This window comes from Lepus europaeus, chromosome 2 (assembly GCF_033115175.1).
Source record: "Lepus europaeus isolate LE1 chromosome 2, mLepTim1.pri, whole genome shotgun sequence".
Lineage (NCBI taxonomy): Eukaryota > Metazoa > Chordata > Mammalia > Lagomorpha > Leporidae > Lepus > Lepus europaeus.
Window position 1 is genome coordinate 9,108,360 of NC_084828.1, and position 27,977 is coordinate 9,136,336.

The 27,977-nt window shown below is 47.3% G+C and overlaps 1 protein-coding gene across 6 annotated transcripts; it reads left to right on the top strand.

Moving 5' to 3' along the window:
- The first annotated feature begins 4 nt into the window (after window positions 1-4).
- Window positions 5-27,977, top strand: SETD4 (SET domain containing 4). Of its 6 annotated transcripts, XM_062205526.1 has the most exons (13): window positions 1,471-1,560; window positions 5,064-5,236; window positions 7,267-7,362; window positions 12,157-12,307; window positions 13,099-13,136; window positions 14,227-14,315; window positions 17,244-17,673; window positions 19,733-19,907; window positions 22,198-22,279; window positions 23,140-23,220; window positions 25,097-25,220; window positions 26,699-26,864; window positions 27,014-27,977. In XM_062205526.1, the coding sequence occupies exons 4-12, from the start codon at window positions 12,280-12,282 to the stop codon at window positions 26,831-26,833; spliced, it is 1,182 nt and encodes a 393-aa protein (XP_062061510.1). In that variant the 5' UTR covers window positions 1,471-1,560; window positions 5,064-5,236; window positions 7,267-7,362; window positions 12,157-12,279; the 3' UTR covers window positions 26,834-26,864; window positions 27,014-27,977. The 6 variants fall into 6 exon arrangements, with proteins under 6 accessions (XP_062061482.1, XP_062061492.1, XP_062061472.1 ...); XM_062205498.1 differs by lacking the exons at window positions 5,064-5,236; window positions 12,157-12,307 and adding an exon at window positions 5-112 and having other exon boundaries at window positions 1,455-1,560; XM_062205508.1 differs by lacking the exons at window positions 5,064-5,236; window positions 12,157-12,307 and adding an exon at window positions 103-154 and having other exon boundaries at window positions 1,455-1,560.

Below are 27,977 nucleotides of genomic sequence, written 5' to 3' on the forward strand. Positions count from 1 at the left end.
TGCACTGAGGGGAACCGGAAGGGCTTCCGTTGCCGAGGTGACGGGAGTACGGCCGGCGGCGAGGTTCCCTCAGTTTGTAATTCTTGCGTGGAAGATCTGAGTGAGACGGCAGGTTGGGCAGCCCTGGCGGTGTTCTGTGCGCAGTAGTAAAGTCGTGCGTTTAGCGAATCCTGCCCCGGCGCGCTGGGGGCGTGCGCTGGGGTCCAGGGCGCGGAGTCGGGGACTGTGGGGGCTTCCGGGAGGCCGGGGCTCGCGAGGTTGATCCCTGAGGGCGGCGCCCGGGCGCCGGATCGCTGGAGCTTCCTCCAGGTCTCCCATGCGGATGCAGGGACCCAAGGAGTTGGGCCATTTTCTGCTGTTTTCCCAGGCCACAGCAGAGAGCTGGATGGGAAGTGGAGCAGCAGGGACTCAAACCGGTGTCCACGTGGGATGCTGGCACTGCAGGTGGCGGCTTTACCTTCCTGCTATGCCACAGCGCCGGCCCCTATACCTTCTTGATAATGGCTGCATCAATTGCTGTTAGTCTCTATTGCTTGTAAAATGCTGGTGTGTTTACTAGATTGCATTTTTATGCATCCCAGGAAGTAGCCTGTGGAAAATGTATTTGCCATTTTAAATTTTAAGGTCATCTCTTTGGTTTGTCTTCTGTATGCCTTTTCACCTCCCAGTCTCTTCCTAGTCTGTTGCAAATGCCTGTTTTGTTTTTTAAAGATTTATTTATTTATTTGAAAGTCAGAGTGAGAAAAGGGGCGGGGGAGCTTCCATGCTGGTCACTTCCCACATGGCCGAAATGACCAGGGCTGGGTCAGGTGGAGGCCAGGAACCAGGAGCTTCCTCTGGGTCTCTCACATGGGTGCAGGGATCTAAGCACTTGGGGTGTTCTGCTGCTTTCCCAGGCACATTAGCAGGGAGCTGGATTGGGGGAGCCGCCAGGATTCGAACTGGCACCCATGTAGGATGTTGTGGCGTTGGTGGCAGCTTTATGGACTATGCCACAGTGCTGGTCCTGCAAACACCTGTTTAATTCGTTTACTTCAGGATCCTGGTATCTTAGGAGGAAACTGTTTAATTCACATTAAAAGGGAACACACACAAACACATGTGCACACATACATACACGGTATTTCTAGGCGAAGACTTCCTAGGTAATGGGGGCTTCCTGGCTACTGTTTATTCTTAGTTAATTTGTTACTTTAGTAAATGCTGATTAGGATTGAGATATGTGAGTCACCCAGCACATATTTTTGAAGTCAGTGATGAGGATTTCCATGATTAATCCGGGTTTGTTAGAACCCCTGTTTGGGGGGGACCCGTATAATGGGTGTTCCGTTTACTGCCAGGACCCCTGGTACACAAACCCCTTCTAGAGAGGCATCTCACCAAATGAAAACATTGAAAGATGTTAAGAACAGTGGTTAGCATACAACTGGAAATCAAGATGCTTTTCTTTTTAGACCAGAGGCCTACGCAGAAGCTACAGTGTGAACATGCAGAAGGGAAGAGGGAGAACAAGTCGGATCAGAAGACGAAAACGCTCCAACGGTTCTCAGACAAGAGGAGGTGGGTTTCTTTTGTGTTAATGGCAAAAAGAAAGCCTTTGTGGATTGGTATCCGTGCAGTCATAGCATTTCTCAAGGATTCATGGACAATGATCAAAGGGAGTATTTCTTAAAAAACACTCCTTTTATAAGGTGCCATTATATTCTTTTAAACTCTAGCAGTATAAATATATTTAACTGTTTCAAGTGGCTTCTCTGAGGATTACTCCCAAGCTTCTTTGTGTTTTTTTTTTTTAAAGATTTATTTATTTATTTGCAAATCAGAGTTATATAGAGAGAGGAGAGGCAGAGAAAGAGAAATGAAAGGTCTTTCATCCAATGGTTCACTCCCAGATGGCTACAACGGCTGGAGCTGTGCTGATCTGAAGCCAGGAGCTTCTTCTAGTCTCCCACGCGGGTGCAGAGGCCTAACGACTTGGGCCATCTTCTACTGCTTTCCCAGGCCATAGCAGAGAGCTGGATTGGAGTGGAGCAGCCAGGTCTCGAACCGGCGCCCACATGGGATGCTGGCGCTTCAGACCAGGGTGTTAACCTGCTGCACCACAGCGCTGGCCGCCTGTCTTTGTTTCTTTAAGCTACTGGTAGAGTCTCAGTGTTTGAGTATAAATTCATCACACTCTGAATGAGACACTGCATGGGAGAGCGCTAGGCTAACTGAAAGTCCTACGTGAATGCGATTAGTATTTGTGTAAAACTTAGTAACATTCCTTCTAGGGGACCTCAGACATGACCATCTTGAGCTAGTCTGACTATAAGGACGAAGAACACAGAAAAGAGATAGGAGACAGATTACGAACTCACAGCCAGACCGAATTTATTAAGAGAAAATAAACTCACAGAAGTTGATCAACTGCCAGTGTGTACATAGACTGAACATGTGGCAGAGGGCCTTAGACCCCAGCAGGCTGGGCCTTTTTATATTAGGTGTTCTAGGGGTGGGGCTGGGGGCTATAGGTGGAGATGAGCTTCTCTGTTCTGGTTCTTCAAGTTTGGCTTCTAAACCTGGGGAAGAATGCAGGGGGTCAGGTGGGGAACAGTGCGGGATGTGAGACTGAACTGGTCTCTTGATGGAAGGCAGGGGCGACGAGAACCTGAAATGGCTGAGGCTTATGTCCTTGTCCATCACTGACCTTATCTTCCTTTACCCTCCACAGCCAATTTCCCTGGCTCCACTCAGGCTGCCTTTCCCTCTCGTTCTACTACTTGTGCGTGGAGATGATTTCAGCTGCCCTTTTGCCCATTTGACTCCCTTTATTTGCTCTCCCATTTGTTGCTGTCGGTCCAACTTGACTGAGACTGTTTTCGGGTTACCCTTTTAGGAGTGTCTGGGGACCTTCATTCCCTTTTGTATCACCCTGGAAGGCCTTCTGCTTGACATTCGGGGCTCTTTATGAGGGGGCTCCACCTTGGCGAGTGCATGACTTAGAAGTGTGTCAGCTTGGCTGCTCCCTGGACACAAACCACACGTTTCTGCCTCTCCGATTCCTCATAATCCTCCTTTGCCTAGAACGTGTTTGCGTCCATTCTGTTGGGTGGCGTGCTCTGTAGATGTGTGTTGGTCCTAGGTTGTTGATCTTGTTATTCTGTCCATTCTGCTGTTGGGTGGCATGCTCTGTAGATGTGTGTTGGTCCTAGGTTGTTGATCTTGTTATTCTGTCCATTCTGCTGTTGGGTGGCGTGCTCTGTAGATGTGTGTTGGTCCTAGGTTGTTGATCTTGTTATTCTGTCCATTCTGCTGTTGGGTGGCGTGCTCTGTAGATGTGTGTTGGTCCTAGGTTGTTGATCTTGTTATTCTGTCCATTCTGCTGTTGGGTGGCATGCTCTGTAGATGTGTGTTGGTCCTAGGTTGTTGATCTTGTTATTCTGTCCATTCTGCTGTTGGGTGGCGTGCTCTGTAGATGTGTGTTGGTCCTAGGTTGTTGATCTTGTTATTCTGTCCATTCTGCTGTTGGGTGGCGTGCTCTGTAGATGTGTGTTGGTCCTAGGTTGTTGATCTTGTTATTCTGTCCATTCTGCTGTTGGGTGGCATGCTCTGTAGATGTGTGTTGGTCCTAGGTTGTTGATCTTGTTATTCTGTCCATTCTGCTGTTGGGTGGCATGCTCTGTAGATGTGTGTTGGTCCTAGGTTGTTGATCTTGTTATTCAAGTCTTCTAGTTTCTTATTGATATTCTTTCCAGTTGTCCTGCCCACTATTGAAAGTAGGATCTTGAAGTCTCCAATTATTGTATGTTTCCAGGGGGAAACACCCTAGGAGAGCCTGGAGAATTCTGATAACCATGAACTCTGATGCTGATTTTAAGACCACAATTCCAGGAGTGGCTAAAACTTAGAAGTAAAACATCTTGCATGTGCAGGTTACATAACAAATAAGCAGTTCCAACACACAATGAGAGTTTTTTTCCTCTCTGGTTGATTTTTGGCTGCATTCGAAAAAAACAAAAAAACAAAAAAACTGCAAAGTCATTGTAGCCACAGCTTAAGACCAACACATGTGGGACTTAGGGTTTTTTTTTTTTTTTTTTTTCGCTTCCAGACATAACTTAAGAGCTGTGAGCAACCTCTGGATAGTCCATCCCAACAAATGTCAAATTACTAAAGTGCTTGGAACCCTGCAAATGCTTGCAAATGCTTAAGGATAAAATCTAAGTAACCAGAAAGTCATCCTTTGCTGTGTGTGTGTTTCTAAATGTTAAAAGCTATTTTCCATTCAATTTTATTAAAATGCTGGATATGGATGGAGGGGCACAGGAGAGGGGGTGTGCTCTAGTTTATAGTAGGAATAATGAAATCATAGATTTTCTTGAGATCCAACCATGGTAGCCCTCTCAGCTAGTTGTTCCATGTACTATCACTGCATTTTGCTCATGAAAGAAAATTTGAAAAGGAGAGTCCCAGACCCCTCTGTTCCCCTTGGTGTGGAGTCACCCAGGCACCTACCCACCACAAGAGCCAACACCATGCTCTTAGGGGACTGGGTTCTCCCCCAGCTTGTCCCTGGCCTGTTGTAGATTAATGTCGTCTTTCTTGACCATGCAGTAGATAGGCTCACCTGGGGCTATCTAGCAGTACATTAGGGACTGGAGCTCTCTTTTGGCACAGTAATTTAATATTTCAAGCTTGTGTCTTTGGTCCCCAATTACATTTTTTTAAAGTGGGTCGTGTTCTGTGTGCCCCACTACAGTGAACACAGTTTCATTGCACGTGGCAGGTGCTCAGTGAGTATTCACCTTTCAGCTCCTACAGAGTCAGGAGGTGTCTCTTGTACATAGGAAGTGGAAATGCTTACTGTCACTTTTTTTCATGAAGGGATGATTTTGAGAGAGAAAGAGAAATGTTTCTAAAGCTGTGGTCCTTTTAAATGCCAACCTTTTTGTTAATTTGTTTACCTGTTGATGGAAGGTGCTGTACAAATGTTTCTACTTTAACAAAATATCACATAGATTTAGGGTATATTTCAAGTGAAAGTTTGCCCTCGCTTCTCAGTGCGCTTCCTTCCCCTTTAGCATTGAAGATGAAACAACTGTTTTATGTAATTGACACAAAAGAGGCCTATTCTGCAAGTCTGAGTCAATGAGATCAATACTGAGTCCCTGAAAAACTGTAAGAATTCCCAGGCTAGAGGCTAAAACATCCACAAACTCATACTCTTACTGAACAAATCCACCAACAAGATCAGGTAATTAATATATTACCCATGATACTATTAAAAAATTTTAAGTTTTGTGTACCTACTAAGCAAAACCACCCACAAAAATCAGGTAATTCATATATTACAAATGATGCTATTTAAAAATTTTAAGTTGTATTTCTTGCTAGTTAAAAAAAATGCTATTTTTTTCTGTATCAATTTTGTATCCTGTGACCTTGCTATATTCTTTCAAGTTTGGTAGCTGCTTAAGTATTTGGCTACCTAAGAATTTATGTTTTCTGATCAAAGACAGGTTTGCTTTCTTTCCACTTGGATACTTAGATGCTTTTTTTTTTTTTTAATAAAAGATTTATTTATTTACTTGAAAGTCAGAGTTACATGTTACACAGAGAGAGGAGGAGAGGCAGAGAGAGGTCTTTCATCCACTGGTTCACTCCCCAAATGACCACAATGGCTGGAGCTGCGCCGATCAGGAGCCTCCTCTGGGTCTCCCACATGGGTGCAGGGGCCCAAGGACTTGGGCCATCTTCTACTGCTTTCCCAGGCCACAGCAGGGAGCTGGATCGGAAGTGGAGTAGCCGGGACTGGAACTGGCACCCATATGGGATGTTGGCACTGCAAGTGGCGGCTTTACCCGCTACGCCACAGCACCAGCCCTGTAAGCCAGTTTGGTGTAAATCTGAAAGTACTAGAGAATGTTCTAGATAAAGAGTTTTTATTTATTTGAAAGGCAGAGTTACAGAGAGGGAGAGGCAGAGGCAGAGGCAGAGAGAGAAGCCGTCCATCCACTGGTTCACTTCCCAAATGGCTGTCATGGCCAGGGCTGGTCCAGCCTGAAGCCAGGAGCCAGGAGCTTCATTCAGATTTCCTACGTGAGTGCAGGGTTCCAAACACTCGGTCCATCTTCCACTGCTTTCCCAGGCCATAGCAGAGAGCTGCATTTGAAGTGGAGCAGCTGGGACTTGAACTGGTGCCCATATGAGATGCTGGCACTACGGGCATTGGCTTAACCCTCTACACCACAGCACCATCCCCTGGATGCCTTTTATTTATTTATTTTTTGCCTTATTGCACTAGGTAAACTATGAGTACTATGTTGAATAAATGCAGGGGCCCAGGTATCCTTATGTAGTTCCATGTGTCTGGGGGGAAAGCACTGAGTTTGCCACAGTTAAATGTATCACGGTTAAACATACTGACAAGAAGGCAAAGAGAGCATGGGAGCACACATTCCCATCTGCCAGTTCTGTCCCCAGTGTCCACTGTGGCTGAAGCTGGCCACACCGCAACCCGAGGCACTCAGTCTGTGTCTCCCATGAGGATGATGGGAGCTCAGCTACCTGAGCCATCAGCACTGCCTACCAGCGTGTGAGTTAGCAGGAAGTTGGAGTGAGGAGCTTGATCCAAGAATGCTCTATATACTGCTAGACTAAAGCCCACCCTCTCTTTTGTTAGATATTCTTTACCAGGTTCACGAAGTTCTCTGCCTTGGTTTGCTGAGGATTTTTCTGTTAGATTTTACCAACAGTTTTCCCTGCATCTGTTGAGGTGCTTCTATGATTTACTATTTTAGTTCACACTGTTTGTGCTTTTTGTTAAAATGTGGTCATTTTTCTTATCTGTCAGATAGGTTTCATCAGGTGTGGCCTTTTGAAAAGGGCATCTGACCAGCGCTGCGGCTCACTAGGCTAATCCTCCGCCTGCGGCACTGGCACTCCAGGTTCTAGTCCCGGTTGGGGCGCCGGATTCTGTCCCGGTTGCTCCTCTTCCAGGCCAGTCTCTGCTTTGGCCCGGGAAGGCAGTGGAGGATAGTCCAAGTGCTTGGGCCCTGCACCCGCATGGGAGACCAGGAGGAAGCACCTGGCTCCTGGCTTCGGATCGGCGCAGCGCGCCGGCCACAGCGGCCATTGAGGGGTGAACCAACAGAAGGAAGACCTTTCTCTCTCTCTCTCTCTCTCACTGTTTAACTCTGCCTGTCAAAAAAAAAAAAAAAAAAAAAAAAGGCATCTAATTGTACAGTGATTTAATCCCCATTTGTTCTTTCCTTTCCTGACTAGTGAATGAGAGCTACAAGTCTGAATTTATAGATCTACAGAAGTGGCTGAAAGGCAGGAAGTTTGAAGATAAAAACTTAGCACCAGCTCATTTTCCAGGTAAGAACTGGGATTCAACTCCCCTTCCCCTCACGTGAAGGGTGTGCAAAAAGCAGAAGTGATTCTTAAGAGCTTGGCTTTGTTTTCTCAGTGAACACATTGATTGCTGCGTGTTGGGCTTGTTAGCTTGTAGCTTCCCTATATGTATGTACTTCACCTTGTAAAAATAAATGCAGGTGGATTATAGAAATGACAAAATGTTGAAATAAAATTAAAAAGGGGAAAAGGAGAATGAGGATAGAAAAGTAAGATGAAGCCAGGAATAAGGAGGACATGTAAGAGACACAGTTAAAAGTCTTACACACTTGTCAAAGATGAGCCACAAGTGGGATCATTTTTCCAGCAGCTGGCAGGATGGTTGTGGTTGATGGCCCAGATCTTTTAGTGTTTGTCTACTCAGCAGAAGTGCAGGTGTCCCTGGAGCCTAGACCTGATGGAGGTAGCTTTGTTGGATGCTTACAGGAAAGACATCTGTGATGGGGTGTAACATGGTGATCCGTCCACTCAGCAACATCTCTATGGTGGCAGTTTTGTGGATTTTTCACATTGTGTGGGCTGATGGGGTTATACCACAGCTCCAGTGAATACCCATAGTGGATAGATGTCTAAGAGTGAGAGATTTGCAATCGGCCTGGTGAAGTGCTTGTTCTCTGGGTGTCCCTAAAGGAGAGAACGTTAGAGAGCCCTTGGCACGTGCTGTCCCATTCTGGTTTGTGGCAAGTACTGGCCGAGGCACACTCTCTATGACAGTTCATGACAGAGCTGTGGGCATCCGCAGTCACCTGAACTCAGTAAGGAGAACATTCTTTTCTGAAAATTAAAGAGCTTGTTTTTGGAGGTTAGATTAACATTTTCTTGTGGAACATTCCCTCACACAAGTTGGGTAGCTGGCAATGACTATGTGCCTGCATTCAGGGCCACCCCAATCTGCCCCTAGGTGGGCTGGAGACACCCACAGGGTGGAACAAAATGCTCTTCAAACGTATTTGGGGTCCTGCTGTTGGATAGAGACAGTTGTGCGATTAGGGACCTCATGCTCTGTGTCACAGGGCAGGCTGCAGAAATGTTGCCTTACAGAAAATTTAAAGCATATGTCACCAATTACTCCGCAGGCCATTAGGGTGGTATTTCAGGTACCCATTGGGTATTTTAACTTTGAGCAGAATTTCTTGTTTGTCCCCCAAGGTAAAAGACTCTGCACATTTGCCCTTGGCTGAGTGAGGTAGTGTGTGTAAGTTCATTCCTCATGAATCACGCATGCTTCCTTGGGGCTCAAGAGCTGCATTTGCGCTGTCAACCCAAACAGTGGCAGAGAATGGCTCCCGAAACAAAGAGCTTTACCAGGAATAGCAGGCACTGTGATATGGGATTCCTGTGCCGTAGTGAGCTATGGGCTTGTTTAGGAGGCAGAGGGAGACAGGTTTTTTTTTTTTTTTTTAAAGACTTATTTATTTATTTCAAAGTTAGAATTACACAGAGAGAAGGAGAGACAAAGAGGTCTTCCATCCTCTGGTTCACTCCCCAATTGCCCACGACAGCCGGAGCTGCACTGATCAGGAGCCAGGAGCCAGGAGCTTCTTCTGGGTCTTCCCATGCAGGTGCAGGGGCCCAAGGATGTGGACCACATTCTACTGCTTTCCCAGGCCATAGCAGAGAGCTGGATCGGAAGTGGAGCAGACGGGACTTGACTGGTGCCCACCGGCCCTGAGACAGGGTTTTTTTTTTTCTTTTCTTTTTTTTTTTTTTTTGCCAGGCAGAGTTAGACAGTGAGAGAGACAGAGAGAAAGGTCTTCCTTCCGTTGGTTCATCCCCCAAATGGCCACCACAGCCGTTGTGTTGTGTTGATCCGAAGCCAGGAGCCAGGTGCTTCCTCCTGGTCTCCCATGCGGGTGCAGGGCCCAAGCACTTGGGCCATCCTCCACTGCCTTCCTGGGCCACAGCAGAGCGCTGGACTGGAAGAGGAGCAATCGGGACAGAACTGGTGCCCCAACCGGGACTAGAACCTGGGGTGCCGGAGCCGCAGGTGGAGGATTAGCCTAGTGAGCCGCGGTGCCGGTGAGACAGGGTTTTTAAAGGTAGAATGAAGAGGGTCACACAAGTTGTTGAAATAATTATCATTGGCCATGAAGACCCATGGCAAGGTCGATGTGCATCCAAAGTTGAGTGGACAGTTGCTGGGCAGACCTTGTATTTTTGGGCGAGGTTGTGGCTTTGGCAAAGTCTGTTGTGATAGCTCCTGTTGTTAGGTGGTTATGAGTGAGGACACACCCATCGTGGCCTTCCCTGGCTCCATTTTGTCAGAGTTTGACAGAAGTGACTCCATTTTGGTAGTGACAACTTTTCACAGCACTGTTTTTTATTGAGGCCTCTTCTAGTATGATCATGAACCATAATTGTCAGCGTGTTTAACTGTGTTTCCGTGCGTCAAATGGTCAGTAAAAGCCACATCCTTAGATCATACTGTCTTCACTAGGTGATCAAAGAAAATAGTGTCAGGAGTGGCTTTGCCGTTCCCAAGGCCTGCTTACCTTCTGGGTGTCACTCTGCCCTAAGATGGATAGGTTTAATGTGCTTAAAAGAAGTTGGCAAGTGGTTTAGATGGAATCCTTGAAAATAATCTATCTGTAATTTGGGGCAGTAAAGCTAAAAAAAATTATTATTTATTTATTTATTTTGTTTGTTTGAAGGCAAGGGTTCTCATTTTTGACAGTGGGAATTATTTGTCCTGGCCCCAGACTCCTGGCCATGGAGGTGCTAAGGCAGATGGTTTGGCAGTGATCTGAGCCCACTGCTTACAGTTTTGGGAACAGGAGACTTTCTCTAAGTGCTTTGTGCATTTTCAGATTTTAATCAGTGTGTGATAGGAAGGAACATTTTTGGAATATCTTGTAAAAAAAATGTGGGGAAGTTAGTATTAGCTTCAGAAAGGGCATGAGGAGGCTTTTAAGTTGCAAGCAGTATTCTGTTTGGGCTGTTATCTGGTTTACATTCTGGGGACTGGCTCCAGAGTCTGCTTTGACCACCACACCCCTTGCTAGCTCTGAGCTTTCCAACTGGATTTATAATGCAGAGAGTCTAAGCCAGTGAGACATGCAGTTAAGCTTCACTGCTGACAGGCACTTCCACCTTGACGAGTGGATTCATTGTGAAAATGTCACCAAGTGCAGATTACTGGGATAGGTGTTTTGATATTGAGCAATGTATTATAGAAATATAAATGGAGGGGCTGGCGCTGTGGCATAGTGGGTAAAGCTGCTGCCTGCAGTGCTGGCATCCCATATGGGTGCTGATCCAGCTCTCTGCTGTGGCCTAGGAAAGCAGTAGAAGATAGCTCAAATCCTTGGGCCCCTGCACCCCCATGGGAGACCCGGAGGAAGCTCCTTGCTCCTTTCTCTTGGCTTTGGATTGGCATAGCTCTGGCCATTGGGGCCATCTGGGGAGTGAACCATTGGATGGAAGCACTCGCGCTCTCTCTCTCTCTCTCTCCCTCTCCCTCTCGGGCCCAAGCACTTTGGCCATCCTCCACTGCCCTCCCGGGCCACAGCAGAGAGCTGGACTGGAAGAGGAGCAACTGGGACTAGAACCCAGTTCCCATATGGGATGCCGGTGCTGCAGGCGGAGGACTAACCAAGTGAGCCATGGCGCTAGCCCCTAACTGAATCCTTTTTTTTTTTTTTTTTTTTTTTTTTTTCATTTGACAGATAGAGTTAGACAGTGAGAAAGACAGAGAGAAAGTTCTTCCTTCTGTTGGTTCACCCCCAAAATGGCTGCCATGGCTGGAGCCATGCTGATCCGAAGCCAGGAGCCAGGTGTTTCCTCCTGCTGTCCCATGTGGGTACAGGTGCCCAAGCACTTGGACCATCCTCCACTGCCCTCCTGGGCCACAGCAGAGAGCTGGACTGGAAGAGGAGCAACCAGGACTAGAACCCGGCACCCATATGGGATGCCGGTGCCACAGGAGTAGGATTAACCAAGTGAGCCACGGTGCCGGCCCTGTTTACTGAATCTTAAAAAAAGAAATATAAATGGAGTACCTTCCAGATTTATTCCTCATGCCAGGTTCCGTTCATGCACACACACAAAATATATATTTGGAGAGAAATTTTTACTTAGATTAGTGTATGAATATTTCGAAAGATGACCTCCTAGAAAAAAAATCCTTCCATTAGTAACTGATTCAAGAAGGGTTCTGGCCCACCAGGATGATTAACTCCACTAGAGTATATGCAAAATAAATAAGGGCTTTAAAACAGAACCCTGGAGTTGGAGCTGTGGGGCAGGGCCAGCAGCAGCATCCCATATTGGTGCTGGATGAGTCCTGGCTGCTCCACTTCTGATCCGGCTCCCCTGCTAACGCACCTGGGAAGCAGTGAAAGCTGACCCAAGTGCTTTGGCCCCTGCACCCTCCATGGGAGACCCGGATGAAGCTGCTGGCTTCAGCCTGGCCCAGCCATGGCTGCTACAGCCAACCGGGGAGTGAACCAGGAGGTGGAAGATCTGTGTCTTTCCCTCTCTCTCTGTGACCCTACCATTCAAATAGATACATAAATATATATATATATAAAAAGCAGAACCATGTCCAGATAGAATAAGAGTATTTCAAAAAGTACAGGGAAAAAATGAAATAAAAAGATGGGTGTAGTAAAAAATTTGAAATCTGTGTATCTGATGGAATCTTCAAAAAGTTCATGGAAAGTGTGTGTTATTAAAAAATCTAGCATGGTTTTTCTAAATTTGCTTTTACATCAAAGTAAACTTATCTTTTAATTCTATTTTTCCATGAACATTTTGAAGTTCCCGCCAAGGTTCCTGGATGGGGAGATGAAGTATGAATCATGGTATCCAACGTGGTGGAACACTAGTTGCAGACTTGAAGCAGGGATTCCCCAGTTGTCCTGCAGGGATGGACTTTGCTGAATGACACTCCTCCCAGCTGAGAAGAAAGGTCAAGAACTATGAATTTGGAGAGATTAATACCTTAGACCTCCTAGGGTCAGATAATACCTTTGCCTGCCGGGAAAGCCATCAGCTGAACAATGTTCATCTGACTGTGGTCCAGGAGGGGAGCCGTGGGCATGGAGGGGTGAGCTTCTGGAAGCTGGTGGAGTTTGAACAGTGCAGAATGAAGTCACCATGATGACTGTGCTCTGGTCAGAACCTGGGCTTGCAGGTACAGCTGGCTCTGGATCTACTCAGCCCAGCTCCCCAAGGGCCAGGAGAGCCCCTCTAGAGGGTGACTTGGTTGGGGAAAGGAGGATAAGGTCCACAGGTTCTGCCCACCTGAGTGCGGTTGACTGGTCAGTAAGTCAAAAGCGTCTCAGGGTCTCTGCTGGGGAAAGCCAAGTCTGATGATGAAGTGACCTGAGGGTCTAGCCTCGGAGGTTGGGTGGGCATTGGGAGTAGGCCCCCTCCCTTATTGATATACCTTGGAGGAGACAGTCCAGCTGGACGGGTTCTGTGGGAGGCCCAGGTGTAGATCAGTAAGAAGTCCATGGTGGTCTGTAGGTCTCAACTCTGAAGCTTGCTTTGCCTTCAAGGATTGTAAATGCAAAAGGAGGTCAGGCCATTTTTAAGAATAGCTTCCCGATCCCTTCTTCCTCCTGGGAATCAAAGACTGAGATGCCCAGCCTCAGTGTTGTGTAATTCTGAAGTTCATTTGCATCTTTAATTCAAAATGGGATCTCTAGGACTTGAAGGTATCGTTGGATGGACCCTCATCCGCCTTTGCTTTCCTAGGTACAGGAAGAGGGCTGATGAGCACCGTGTCCTTGCAGGTGAGAACTTCTCTTTTATCCCTGAAACCCACTATTGGTCATTTTGCTTTGTTTTTATAGTTCCGGTCAAGTGAATTAAAAATGTTTTAGACATATAAGCATTTTTGCCTAATGGATATGTTTGAATGTAAGTCTGTCAACTAGGATTACATTTTCTCTAAACCCAAAGTCACAGTTCTTCAACAGTGCAGAAATTTGCTTTGCTCAAGACAAACTAGCCTGGAGGAAGCAGATTTGAGCTGGTGGTGCGGTCATGGCCATCTGAGCCCACACTTCTAACTGACCCCATCATGCTGTGGCTGTTAGAGCTTGAATAGCAGGCAGGAGCAAGGGGGTGAGGAAGGCAGGCTTCCCCCTCTGAGGGCATTCCAGCCCCCACCTCATTGGACGGTGACTCCAGCAGGCTGCGAGCCTCACAGTCTTTCCCCGGCATTGCCCTGTCCAGATAGGATTCCAGGTGAGGTGAGGAGAGAAGGCATGTGGGGTAGACCGCTAGCAGTCTGCACAGCAGTTTTATAAATCAAATCACACTGCAGGTGTGCCAGGGGCACGGCTCTCCTGTGAGTGGCTGTGAGCACGGGCCCAGTCCAGGATTGCCTTCAGCTCTCTCTGTGACCTGAAACAGGACTCGGGATCCTCTCAGCCTTTGTTCCCGTACCTGGAAGATGAGGAGGCATGACGTAGATGATCTGCAAGGTCCCCATTAGTTCCCTCTGTGCCATTTTAAAGGACATCCAATGCAGTTTCTGCCAAGCTAGAAATTTATTTCTTCCTTTATTTTAAAATTATTTTTATTTATTTCTAATTCCTTAATTTATTTAAACTCAGCTGTGTGCATGTGTTTAGCCTAAAGAATGGTATCTTTTAATGTTGTAATTCTATGATGCTGTTTTTATTTAAAAATTTTTTAAAATTGTGAAATATATACAAAAATACTTCAAAAAGTTCATGGAAAAATAGGATTAAAAATGAGTTTATTTTGTGCAAAAAAATTTCAAATCTATGCATAGATTTTTCATAATAATGAACCTATACTTCAAGGTCCTTCCTAAAACTCACGTGTTCTAATCTTCACTTTCTTCTTGGCAAGGAGGGACAGATGATTATTTCGTTGCCTGAGAGTTGCCTGCTTACCACGGACACAGTGATTGAAAGCTACTTAGGGCCGTACATTACTAAGTAAGTGACCACCTGAATGCTGCTCTGGTGTAAGCGATTCTCCTGGGAAGTCTGTCATTGGCAATCAGGTCATGTGACACATAGTTCATTAGGGCCCAGCTCCTTGTCTAGCTGATGAATACCTGAAATGATCTGGAGGCTTTACTCCGCTCCAGAAAGTTTGTTCTTAATTCATTGTGAACCACATTAAAAAAAAAAAAAAAAAAGATTAAAAGACAGAGGGAATGAGGAGGGAGGGATGGAGAGAGGAAGAGAGAGAGAGAGCGAGAGAGAGAGCGATGTCCCATCTGCTGATTCCCTCCCCATATGACCACAGAAGTTGGCAGGTGAGGGTGAAGGGGAAGGGCTGGGCCACGCAGAAGCTGGAACCTAGGAACTCGATCTAGGTCTCCCATGTGGATGCAGGCACCCAGGTATTTGAGCACCCAGGTATTTGCTGCCTCCCAGGGTGTGTGTTAGCAGGAAGCTGGAATAGGGAGCGGAGCCAGGACTATAACCCAGGTGTTCTAATATGGGATGGATGCTGGTGTTCTAAGTGTTTTCTTAACCACTATGCCAAAGGTGTGCCTTTGTAAATTGCATTTTTAAGATTCCTAATAGGCTGCGTGGGGTGTGAGTGTGAATCCTGATCTATCACTTTCTTAAGAATGAAGAATTATTGGGATAGTATTTGTAAGTCACAGCTGAGTCCCTTGGCTCATAGTAGCCTGTTCTGCATCATAATAGGTCTTGACAAATGTTAGTCTCTCTTCTATTTTTATGCTTGTTATGCTTGTTTGAATTCTCCAATTATGAAGAGCTGTTGGCATTCTGAGAGAATTAGTTCTGTTTAGGTATAGAAAAGAGGGGCCTATGTGGGAGTTGAGACCCACGTTCCGGCTCATGTTTCTGGGCCTTTGTGTTGGGGCACCTCTGAGGACAGAATGAGTGAGATCTTGGCAGAAGGGATTTCTAAGTTAGGACCGTCAACAGATTGTTCTGCTTGGCAATTCTGGACTTCCCCCCACCCCACATTTTCAGAAGGGGGCTAATATATCTTTATAGGCCTAAGTAGAGGCAAGCGTGTTCTTGGTATTAACATTTTCTAACTTACTCTGAGTTAAGTATATGGTAAAATGGGAATTTGGACTTCAAAAGATCGATGGAAACTTTTTCTAAAAGCATTCATGCAGTATGAGATCTCTATTGGTAATTGTGTAAAGCTAAAGTACTCGGCTGGCGCCGCGGCTCAATAGCCTAATCCTTCACCTTGTGGCGCCGGCACACCGGGTTCTAGTCCCGGTCGGGGCACCGATCCTGTCCCGGTTGCCCCTCTTCCAGGCCAGCTCTCTGCTGCTGTAGCTAGGGAGTACAGTGGAGGATGGCTCAAGTTCTTGGGCCCTGCACCCCATGGGAGACCAGGATAAGCACCTGGCTCCTGCCATCGGATCAGTGCGGTGCGCCGGCCGCAGCGCACCTACCGCGGCGGGCATTGGAGGGTGAACCAACGGCAAAAAGGAAGACCTTTCTCTCTGTCTCTCTCTACTGTCCACTCTGCCTGTCAAAAAAAAAAAAAAAGCTAAAGTACTCTATTTAACTTATAATAGAGTAGATAAGCTTGGGAGTAGATCGTTTGTAACTAACAGACTAAAATGGGCATGTTCAGTTTTTCATCCAGGTTGGTGTTACCCTTAGAACGTTGGGAAACAACAGAGATGTTTTACTCTACGTTGCCCAATATGGCAGACTGCACAGATGGCTGTTGAGCACTTGCACGGGCCTTGTCTGGCTGAGGGACTGAGTTTTAAATGTTACAGGCAGCCCTCTGTGTCCACAGGTTCCATATTTGTGGCTTCAGCCAACTGCAGCTTGAAAATGTTTGATTAAAAAAAGCCCCTATTGTCTATTCAACATGTACAAACTTGTTTTTCTGGTCATTATTCCTCAACAGTACAGTGTGGTAGCTGTTTTACAGTACTTACATTGTAATAGTTGTTATAACCTAGAGATGATTCAGAGTGCATGAGAGATGAGCATAGGAGGTGTGCCATTTTCCATGAGGGACTTGCACTCTGTGGCTTTCAGTAACCGTGTGAGTCCTGGAACCAATTCCCTACAGATATTGAGGGCCGCGTATATTTAATTCTGAATTGTTGGCCGGCGCCGCGGCTCACTAGGCTAATCCTCCACCTTGCGGCACCGGCACACCGGGTTCTAGTCCCAGTCGGAGCACCGGATTCTGTCCCGGTTGCTCCTCTTCCAGGCCAGCTCTCTGCTGTGGCCAGGGAGTGCAGTGGAGGATGGCCCAAGTGCTTGGGCCCTGCACCCCATGGGAGACCAGGATAAGCACCTGGCTCCTGCCATCCGATCAGCGCGGTGCGCCAGCCGCAGCGCCCCTACCGCGGCGGCCATTGGAGGGTGAACCAGTGGTAAAAGGAAGACCTTTCTCTCTGTCTCTCTCTCACTGTCCACTCTGCCTGTCAAAAAAAAAAAAATAATAATAATTCTGAATTGTTGACATTGAAGCTGGAGCTGCACTGTGTACCCGTGGTTACTGTAGTGGATGGTGAGGGTCCAGCGTCTTCGCGTCAGTTTCCCCCCACTGTGCTTGCCTAGCTGAAACAGATGTGCTTATGACAGAAGCTCGAAGCCAAATTGGAAGCCAAGGGGCTTTTGTAACAAGGAATCGCTTGCAAACAAACCTGGAGGTTGGGGTTCTGAGTTGGCATTGCTGGCTCATCAGTTTGGTTTGTTCAGCGCTCTTGTGTGCGGGGTGCACTAGGGAGAGGGATAGTCCTCGGGGAGGAAGGAGCTCTCTTGGCTGCCCTCAGTAAACTCGAGTGTGTTGACAATGTGAACACAGTCCCTGTGGCTGCAAAACCAAACACTTAGCTTATTCTGTATTTTGAGTAAAAGTAATGCCTTGAATCTGACTTTTAATTTTAAAAGGTGGAAGCCGCCTCCGTCTCCTCTGCTGGCTCTGTGCACATTTTTAGTTTCAGAAAAGCATGCTGGGGACCGGTCTCCCTGGAAGCCTTACCTGGAAATTTTGCCCAAGGCCTACACCTGCCCTGTTTGTTTGGAGCCTGAAGTGGTGCATCTTCTGCCCAAACCTTTACAAATGAAGGCTGAAGAACAGAGGGCCCGTGTGTGGGAGTTCTTTGCTTCCTCCAGGGACTTTTTCTGTTCCCTGCAGCCTCTGTTTGTGGAGCCCATTGACAGCATCTTCAGCTACAGCGCCCTCCTGTGGGCCTGGTGTACTGTCAACACCAGAGCCGTGTACCTGAGGCGCAGGCCGCGGGAGTGCCTGTCTGCCGAGCCTGACACCTGTGCACTCGCTCCGTACCTGGATCTGCTGAATCACAGCCCGCATGCACAGGTGAGAAGCTGACAGGGGACCCAGGCTCTGTTTTGATAGGAAGGATTCCAGCATGTAGAACCCGTGACTTTGAATGGTGAGAGAAGCCGAAGGGAGGAGCGAGCCGTTAGGTCAAGCTGCTGGCAGGAGTGTTCTCTTTCACCTCAGCCCATTGTCGCTGCTGGCATGGTTTTTCCTTTCTCCCATTTTTCTGCTCCACTGTCCTGGCCTGTGGGGCCCTGGACTCTCTTCCCTGGGCTGCCTTTCCTAGCACCCATCACCTGCCTGGCCTACGGGGCTGAGCTCTTGTTTACTCTCCTGTCCGATCCTGTTTCATTGACAACTTGATGGCACAGCTGTCAAGCATTGTCTTTGCTCTGAACCCAGATTGATCTGCTGCTCCCTACACTGAACTCTGAAATTTCTATGACAGTCTAGACCTCAAGGCAGGAACTGGCACACAGTGGGTGTTGAATGAATGTTTACTGAACCAGTGAGTATAGGGAAAGGAGTCTGGGAGGTCATGAAAGAAGCCTGTTTTGTGGGGCCGGTGTTGTGGCGTAGCAGGTAAAGCCCCCACCGTGATGCTGGCACCCCATGGCGGGGGTCAAATCCTGGCTGCTCCGTTTCTGATTCAGCTCCCTGCTAGGGTGGCTGGTAAAGCAACGGAAGGTGACCCAAGTACTTGGGCCCCTGCCACTCACAGGGGAGACCTGAAGCTCCTGGCTTTGGTCTGGCCTAACCGTAGCTGTTTTGGCTGTTTGAGGAGTGAACCAGTGGATGGAAAATCTCTCTTTGTCTCTCTCTCCCTCTTCTCTCTCTCTCTCTGTAACTCTGCCTTTCAAATAAATTTTTTTTTTTTTTAAGAATCCTGCTTTGGAAAATCATCTTAGATGTCCTTTTCCCCAGCCCTTTCCCTGTATGGCTATTCTTTACTGTACTGTACTTTTTTTTTAGATTTATTTTATTTGCAGGCAGCTGGCCCTGCCTGCCCTGCCCTGCCCCGGACTGTTCTAAGAGTTGAGCACAAGAGGACTCTTCACAAGGTCGTGGGGAATGTGCGTTATGAACAGATCATGCATAGACTTCAAACATTTTTTGTACTCAAACTAATCTTTTAATTCCACTTTATGCACACTTTGTGAAGTCCCCTTGTAGGGGTCAAGGCCTGGCCTGCAGGGCATGGGGAAGTCTGTTGGCTCCCCTGGAACCCACTGGGGCTCGGGCGTGGAGGCCTGTGACTGGGATTTGTAACTGCGCTGTTCCCTTCCTGTGGCCTTGGTGAGGAGATTGCTGACGCTGCTCACGTGGCAGCGGAGGAAGCATCGAGAGCTTCTGTGTGTGTTCCTAGGCCAGGACAGTCCCTTGGCTGTGTGCTTGCAATTGTGTAAAGAAGCCGTTTTTACAGCATGGAGCAGAGGAGCTTGGGGTTGGATGAGTGTGTCTGTGGTTACTGTTGATGAGATGATGTCGGGGTGTGTAGCACAGGACAAAGTGGACCTAGGAGTCAGTCCCCATCACTGTGACTTTTTGTTTTTTAAAGATTTATTTTATTGATTTATTTGAAAGAGTGACAAGAAAGGAAGGAGAGACAGAGATCTTTTATCTGTTGGTTCACTCCGCAAGTGCCTACATAGCTGGAGCCAGGGTCAGGCCAAAGCCAGGAGCTAGAAAATTCACCTGCATGGGTGGCAGGGGCCTTAGTAGTTGGGCCGTCTACTGCTGCCTTCCCAGGCGCATTAGCAGGGAGCTGGAAGTGCCGGCCCTGTGATTTCATTGGTGCTGTGGGTGGATTTATGCTTCACACGAGTGATTTTTCTGGTTTATATAAGAGGATCATAAACTGCAGGCTGGGGAACATGTGATCTAAGAGTGCTTTTTCCCATTTTGAAAGATTATAAACAATGAAGTTGCATGGGCAACCACAGAGGGCTGACAGGCTCAAGGGCAGAAGTGGCATTTTTCCCATGTGTCGTTAAATTCATAGATGAGTGTTTAGCTGCACCTGACATAATATAGTGTCTGAATCCATTATTTAGTTTTACGCTTTAAAAAAATCTTTAGCAATTTTCCTTCCTAGGTAGAAGCAGCGTTTAATGAGGAAACTCGTTGTTATGAAATTAGAACGGCTTCAAGGTTTAGAAAACACGAAGAGGTTTTCATCTGCTACGGCCCTCATGACAACCAGCGGCTGCTCCTGGAGTATGGCTTTGTTTCCGTCCGTAACCCTCATGCTTGTGTTTATGTCTCAGGAGGTTGGGGTCAACTTCGTTCTTTTTGTTTGTTTGTTTAAAGATTTATTTTATTTATTTGAAAGAGTTACAGAGAGAGGTAGAGACAGAGAGAGGTCTTCCATCTGCTGGTTCACTCCCCAGATGGCCGCAACAGCCGGAACTGTGCCGATCCGAAGGCAGCAGCCAGGAGCTTCCTCCGGGTCTCCCATGTGGGTGCAGGGGCCCAGATACTTGGGCCATCTTCCACTGCTTTCCTAGGCCATAGCAGAGAGCTGGATCAGAAGAGGAGCAGCTGGGACTAGAACCAGCGCCCATGTGGGATGCCAGCGCTTCAGGCCAGGGTGTTAACCCACTGTGCCACAGTGCTGGCCCCTCAACTTTGTTCTTGCTGTTAAGATGTAACTTTTTACCCCTCTGGAGATGTGATTATTTTCACTTTTAAAAAAAATAGGAAAACTTAGGACACTTAGATTTTTTATGTAAGACATTACATTCTCTTGTCCTCGGTAGGTGTAGTCTTGTTCTTACCGACTGTGGAGTTTCAGTGTTGGAGTAAAAACAACAGAGCTTGGAGTGATACTGAGTAGAAGAACTGGGGCCTAGTGTTATGATGCCCGTGTACCATATTGGATTCGATCCCTGACTGGCCCCTGACTTCAGCTGTCTGCTAATGCAGACCCTGGGAGACAGCGTGGTAACTCAAGTAATGGGGTTTCTGCCTCTCATGTGGGAGCCCTGGATCGAGTTCCTGGTTCTCAGCTGGCTGCTGCAAGCATTTGGGGAGTGAATAGTGGGTGGAAGCTTTCTGTCTTTCTTTCTTCCTTTCTGTCACTCTGCCTTTCAAATAAAAAAACTTTTTTTTTTTTTTTTTGTGAGAACCAAGGAAAGTTTTATTGTACTAGGTCATATTGTATTATTTCCTAAAAGGAAAACTGCTAGGGAGATAAGTATAATATTAACAGATAAAAGGAAACGGAAATGTTTGTACTGATACATTTCTCCTATTACTAAAGAGAATAGAATTAGCGAGTAATGAATAAAAAATATTGTTAAGCACCTACTAAGTGTAGGACACTACCAGTTGCAGAGAAACATCTAATAGGCAGTTCTTGCTTTTGGAATTTAATGCCATTAGATACTGATTCCTTTTGTGTGTGTGTGTGTGTGATTGACTAGCCGTTATTTATATTATTTTAAAATAATTTAGGCATTAAATTTGTGGTTGAAGATTCCAAATACAGTATTATAAATGGATTTTCTCCTGAAGCAGCAGCAGAGAGGCAGTTTTCTAGGCCATGAAGAATTGGTGAGGGGTGGGCATCATGGCACTGCTGTTAAAGCTGCCACTTGGGATACCTGCATCCCATATCAAGTACCCAGGTTCAAGTCCCAGTTTCACTTCTGATCTAGCTTCCTAGTGATGTACTTCCTGGAAGGCAGCAGGTGATGGCTCAGGTCCTTGGGCCCCTGCTCCTCATGGGTGACCTGGCTTGACTTGTGGGCTCCTACCTTCATGTTGGCCCATCTCCAACTATTGTGAATAGAAGATCTCTTCTCCTCTCTCTGTCTCTCTCTGCTTTTCAAATAAAGTAAAAATAAAAGATTTTTAAAACTGGACAGAGATTTACCAGTGTATAATTTGAGGTAGTTTTAATGTAAGTTTGAATGGAAATAGAAACTACTGTATCCTATAGGCAGAATAATAATATTTTTTAAAAATTTAGGAAAAGGGAAGACAACAACTAGAGCTTTGAGGTCTCAGAAAAATAGCTTTGAGAGTTCAGAATCCTGGTAACTTCAATGCTGATGGCTGTGAAAGTTTATTTTGCCAAATAAATTAATTTGAATAATATATATTTTAGTTATAATTTAAAATGATAGAGAAATCATTCAAACAAAATAGCTTTGCTAATTTTTATGTATTCACTTTCAGTGAATAGTGTTGAATTCTGGCTTTCAGAACTCATATTGTAAACCTCTCTTCATGGTTTTACAGAACCAATGATTTTGATGTAATTTCCCAGCAGTTACCCTAATGTGTCAGTTACCTGATTTTATTGATGGATTTGCTTAGTGGGAGTGGGAGGCTGTGGATGTTTTGTCCTCTAGCCTGAGAATTCCTGCTGCTTTTTGAAGACTGGGTAATGATCCGTTTGAATTGGATGGCATAATAGACCTCTTTGTGTGAATTGATAAAACTGTCTATGTCTTGATTGCTAAAGGGATGGGAATGTGCTGAGAAGGGGAGGGAAGACACTTTGAATTACACCTAAATCTCCGTGTGATTTGACTCTTTTTTTCTTTATTGTAGAAATACTTGTTAAATATCTTCCACCAGCAGATAAACAGCTGAACAAAAAGGTTGCCATTTTAAAGGACCGTGGTTTTATAGAGTAAGTGTTTCTTTTTCTTTCTTAAAATCATTCCTTCAGAAATCTTGATGAAAAATTGGTTTTCCGTGTGTATGAGGCCCCTCCTGACTCTGGATGAGCTGGGAGGTGGGTATTTACTGAGTACTTGCCACGGGCAGTAAGAGTGTACTCAGTGTAGTGGGGCACGCTCGGACCATGGCACACACTAGAAAGAAATGTGTTTGCGGACCTGCGATACAAGCTTGAAATATTAAGTGACTGTGAAAAGACAGTCCCTGCCCCTGGCCCTTGTGCAGTGAGTGGGGTCCTCAAGTGGGTGTCTGTCTACCGTGTGATCAGGAGGGACAGCACCGGGCTACTGCCAGTGTCAGCCTGGCAGAGAGCCCGTTCCTGTAAAGTTGGTGCTGGCTCCTGGGGTGGGTCGGTGGCCGGTGATTCCACATCAAGGAAGTCTTGAGGATCTGCCTTTCAAATATAAGTTTTAAATAATGCAGTGGCAGTGTTTGGGACAAGTAGCTGGGGTGGCCGCCATTATTTTGATCCCAAGATAATTCCTGAATTTCCTCATTCACGTTGTCAACTGCAGCATGTCCTCTCCTGTGTCCCCTTCATGTATGTTCAGCGTCTTAGTAAAATTAACTAGAAAATAGCTTTTTACTTTCATTTAAAAAAATTCACTGGCATAGAGATTTTTTAGTTATTTAGAATTTATTCCTAAGTATTTTCAGCTTATCTTTTCCTTTTGTCTTTTTGACCAAGATCACAGGTTACATATGGTTAGCAGCTCGTTTGAAAAAGAGGGCCATCTGTCTCTGTAGCAGTGTGTGGAGTCAGGAAGCCTTGCAGTGATGGCTCTGTCATGATTTGTTCTTCCACTGTAGAAATCTGACGTTTGGTTGGGACGGACCATCCTGGAGGCTGCTCACAGCCCTCAAGTTGTTATGTCTGGAACCTGAAAAATTGTAAGTTCCACATGTGTTGGTCTTTTTTTTTTTAAAAAAATATTTATTTTATTTATTTGAAAGAGTTACAGAGAGAGGTAGAGACAGAGAGAGAGGTCTTCCATGCACTGGATCACTCCCCAATTGGCTGCAACGGCCGGAGCTGCGCCGATCCAAAGCCAAGAGTCAGGAGCTTCCTCCGGATCTCCCACGCAGGTGCAGACTCCCAAAAGCTTGGGCCGTCCTCCACTGCTTTCCCAGGCCATAGCGGAGAGCTGGAGTGGAATAGGAGCAGCCAGGACTCGAACTGGCGCCCACATGGGGATGCCAGCACTGCAGGTGGCGGCCTTTACCCGCTATGCCGTAGCGCCGGCCCCTCCTTAAATTCTTCCTGCAGCAAGGTCTGAGTCGTTTCAGGCACTTCAGCCTCAGATTCAGGGAAGCAAGTGGCTGCTTCCCAGAGGCTTCCTAGGGCCTCTTTCTTTCCCTCAGTGGCCGCTGTCCGGGCATCATGGCAGAGTGAGTCTGTGGCTGGGATTCTGCCACACCCATGCTCGCCCGAGAGCTAATGGAGCCAGGCAGTTCCGGCCTCATTAACTGCCACTTAGGGTGCGTCCTCCGCCTTTCCTGAGTCTCCGTTTCTCTGAGCCCCTCCTGGGGAAACAGTGCTCTCCTTGCTCGGGACTCGTGCAGACCCAGCTACACACTGAGCCCGGCACCGAGCACTTCATTCTTCTTTCCTGAGAACCCTCTGTTGCTGGTCTCAGCCGTCCTCTTGGAAGGAGGAGACTTTCCAGACCCTTCCCTGCGCATTGCTTCGGCTCCTGTACTCCGCACTCAGGTGTACGAGTGGCGTCTTTCCTTCCCTCTCTAGCTGCTCCAGCTTCTCTGTGTCCATCCTCTCTCCCTGACTAGTGCTTCCTCTTGTGGCTGGAGTGGGAGGCTCTGCCACACTGTGGCCCTGCATGCTACCTTGGCTCCCTTGTGCCTGCCCCCGCACACCTGCACTCTCCTTTGTACGGAAACTAAGCACCACCTGCTCCCGAGCCCGACGTCCTAGAAACCCGTGCAGCTTAAAAGCACAATGAGCTGCGTCTGGAACGGCTCGGCTGTAGGCACTTCCTTCCGAACAGAGATCGCACCACTGTGTGCGGAGTGTTCCGTGTGCCAGTTTCTGGTGAAGGCTCTTGTGCTTGGACGAAGACTTCTCACCTTCGCTTCTGAGTCCTCTGACCTCCTGTCTGTGCACTTGCCTTGCTGGTTCCTCTCCTGCTTTATTTCAGGGCTGGTAGACCTGACTCCTCTCACTTCTGTGCCGGACACAAGGCAGTGATGATGATAAACTCAGTCCCTGTGGCAGGTATTCGGCCTGTCTTTGGATGCTGGCTCTGCTCCGGATTCCAGCTTTCTGCTAATACCTACCCTGGCAAGCAGCAGGTCTCAGCTCAACTAGCTGGGCCCCGACACCCATGTGGGAGACCTGGATTGAGTTCCTGCTGCCTGGCTCCGGCCTGACCCAGCTGTAGCTGCTGCAGGCATTTAGGGGGAATGAACTGTTGGATGGGGCCTTCTGACTGCCTGTCCCTGTTTGTCTCTTTGCCTTTCAAATAAATAAATGAAGGAAATCTGCGAGTTGATGTGGCTTCCTTGAAGAAGAACATATTTATGCCTGTCCGCATAGAGCACCCGGTCCCCGTGTTTTCAGCTCCCGCCCCCTCTTCTTTCTTACGTTCCTGTGCGCTTTCCCTCAGGAGCTGAGCTGTGGGTGATTTTAGGGCGTGTGCGGTGGGATGAGCCTTGTGCTTCCGGGAAGCAGGAGGAGTTTGTGTGTTGTGTTGAAGTGTACGTTCTCTATTTCTGAGTGCTGGCTGAGGTTTTCTCCTGGAACTTTTTCTAGTACATTCTGGAAAAAGGTACTTCTTGGGGAAGTAATTTCAGATACAAATGAGAAGACAAGTTTGGACGTAACCCGGAAGATATGCTGTGACTTCATAGAGGAGGCCTGCTCTGTGCTTCAGAAGGTAAATTTCTTGAATGTCATATTCTCTCTTTATTGACGTGTTTTGCTTTAGAAGTTCCTAGTTTTTCACTAGTGATAGAACATTTATAAGAATACGTTTCATGCCTTAAATAAGTGAATGTTGATGCAGTCTCTATTTTCTTTTTTAAAATGATGTATTTATTTATTTTCCATTTTATTTGAGAGACAGAGAGATAGAGACAGACAGAGAGCTCCCATCTACTGGTGCCCTCTCCAAATGCCTGCAACATCTAGTACTGGACCAGGCTGAAGCCAGGAGCCTGGAACTCTATCCGGGTCTCCATGTGGGTGCTCGGGGCCCAAGCACTGCAAGGCATCATCTGCTGCCTCTCAGCCTGCATAGCAGTAGGAAATTGGACGGGAAGCAGAGTGGCCAGGTCTCAGACCACTCTGACGTGGGATGCGGGCATCCGAGAAGTGAATTAGTGCTGTGTCAAATGCCTGCCCCCTTTTCTTCATTTTTGACAAGAAAAATTGTGTGTGTGTGTGTATATATATATATATATATACAACATGATGTTTTATATATCTATGTATTATGGGATGGCTTAATCAAACTATTTAACATAGTATTACCCCACATCCATTTTTTTTGGTGGTAAGAACACTTAAAATCCACCCTTTTAGTAATTTTCTAGTATACATTATTATTAACTGTAGTCACCACGCTGTGCAATAATCAACCTCAACTTTATGTCCAACTGAAATTTTGCATCCTCACCCTGCAGCCTGTAGTAATTGCCATGTGGCCCTGCTTCAGAGGTTGGCTTTTTTGCATCTCAGTGTGGCATTGTCCTTCCATGTCTGGGTCTCTTCACTAAGCATGGTGTTCTCTGGGTTCAGACACGCTGGCCCCAGTGGCAGGATCTCTTCTCAGTGGCTCAGTCATCTTCCATTGTCCCTGTACCACACATCCCTCCCCCGCTCTCCTGTCGATGGAGCCCGTGGATCCCGAGTCTGCCTGTACTCTGTGTTTGCTGTTCGCTGAAGAATTGTGTGGTTTTATGGGTGTTCTTATACCTCTTTATAGTTAAAAATTATTGCATGACTTTTTAGTAATAGATTTTCAAGTATGTTTTCTCTTTTGTTTTTGTTTAATAAATGTTCCAAGTAAAGGAGAAATCGTCCATGTGTGTACACGTGAGTGGTGGTCAGAAGGTGATTTTAATGAACTTTGAGGACGTCCTCAAGGTCAGTCAGTGAGACACACAAGGACCAGTACAGCGAGAGGGCCCCAGACCTCTGGTTTCCTCGCTGGCACAGGCCAGTCGTGGAGATGGAGCCGAGTGCAGCTTGCCCAGCCTGGGTATTACTTGAGGCTACAGAGCTCCTGTTTGGGTTGATTAAAAGAAAGGTTTGGAGGTGGCTCACAATGTGATTGTGCTCCACGCATGGGTGACCTAGATATGACATTTCAGTACGTTACTGTAATAACGCGTACGTTCACAAACCTCGCAGATTTCCCAGATGAAGGATGACAGTGTGGCTTTGCTGCCCCAGCTCGCACTGGTGGAAACGCTGTGGATGGAAGAGCTCCAGATCCTCAGAGCGTCTGCCGAGGTCCTGGGCACTTTGCACACAACTGTTACCTGACCTCCACGCGAGCCCTCGGTCACCTCCTATGGTGGGTGGGACTTCAGCATTTTTAAACTGAGCTTTGGTGGATTAGATTTAATTTGTATAAAATTATGTTTAGGTGGTGAATGATTTCTGCTGAACACCTGGGTACTTAGTCCTTTTCCTTGTGCTTTTCCTTCGAACACTGAACTTCAGGAGCGTCTCTGGATGGCGTGGTGGCCGCTCCCAGGACACGGGAGGATGCCTGCAGGGTGGAGCAGGTGCCAGGGCTGCTGGCTGGGAGTGACGACGGCTGGGTCGGCTGAGGGACGCCCTGTGAAATCTGCCGAGTAAGCAGCATCCCAGAGCACGCACAAGGAGAGTCCTGAGCTGCAGGAAGCGAGGAGACCGCGGGAGCCAGGAGCCAACCGGGACGTGGAGTGGTCTGGCCCTGTGTGAACGATTCTTACTTGACTCAGCAGCTGGCAGAGGGCAAGAAGCTGTGGTCTCGGGGTGCCCTGATCCCGTTGGGTGAAGGGGCAAGTTGGTGGTGGGTGGTTTGGGGCGGCCAGTCCCAGCCCATGTGGCTCTCAGCTTCCAGTCCTGCCCTCTGTGGGATGCTGACTTGCACGTGGAGGAGCCCTGGGGGACCTGGGGTCCAGGAGACGGGAATCCCCCTCAGCCTGCTCCTGGCCTTTGGCCTGCCCCAGGCAGGGCCTGTGAAATACGAACTGGGGAGAAGGGCTGGCTCAGCCGCACAGTTCTTCCACCTTAACTTCTGGTGTCCTTGACAGGCCTTTCCTGGCTGCATGCGGGCTGGGGCTCGGTGGAGGTCAGCAGACCCAAAGCTACCCTCAGACTGGGGCCTGTGTTCTTACTCTCGGTTTTGTTTTTTATCCACTGCAAACTCAGGGTGGGAGAAGGGGACATTCCCTCCATAACCGTCCGTGACCTGAGGGGGCTCCCTGCAGAGCTAACGGAGCCAGACTTGCAGAGGTTGGGGTGGCCTGTGTGGGGGACGCCCCAGGGAAACCTTGCTGCTGCCCAGAGCCCTTCTGTTTTCCCTGCCGAGTGTCCCTTCTTCCCCAGAACTCAGTGCCTTTCCCAGTGTGGCGCTCAGCAAAGCCCAGCGAATGGGGCCCCTTGCGTCCAGTAAGTCTGAATAAACCGTTTTCATTAT

Excerpts from the sequence above, each read along its gene's own strand:
- SETD4 (XM_062205488.1), top strand. Across the intron at positions 13,137-14,226 it reads TGAGCACCGTGTCCTTGCAG|GAGGGACAGATGATTATTTC; the intron begins GTGAGAACTTCT and ends CTTCTTGGCAAG. Across the intron at positions 23,221-25,096 it reads TGTCTGGAACCTGAAAAATT|TACATTCTGGAAAAAGGTAC; the intron begins GTAAGTTCCACA and ends AACTTTTTCTAG.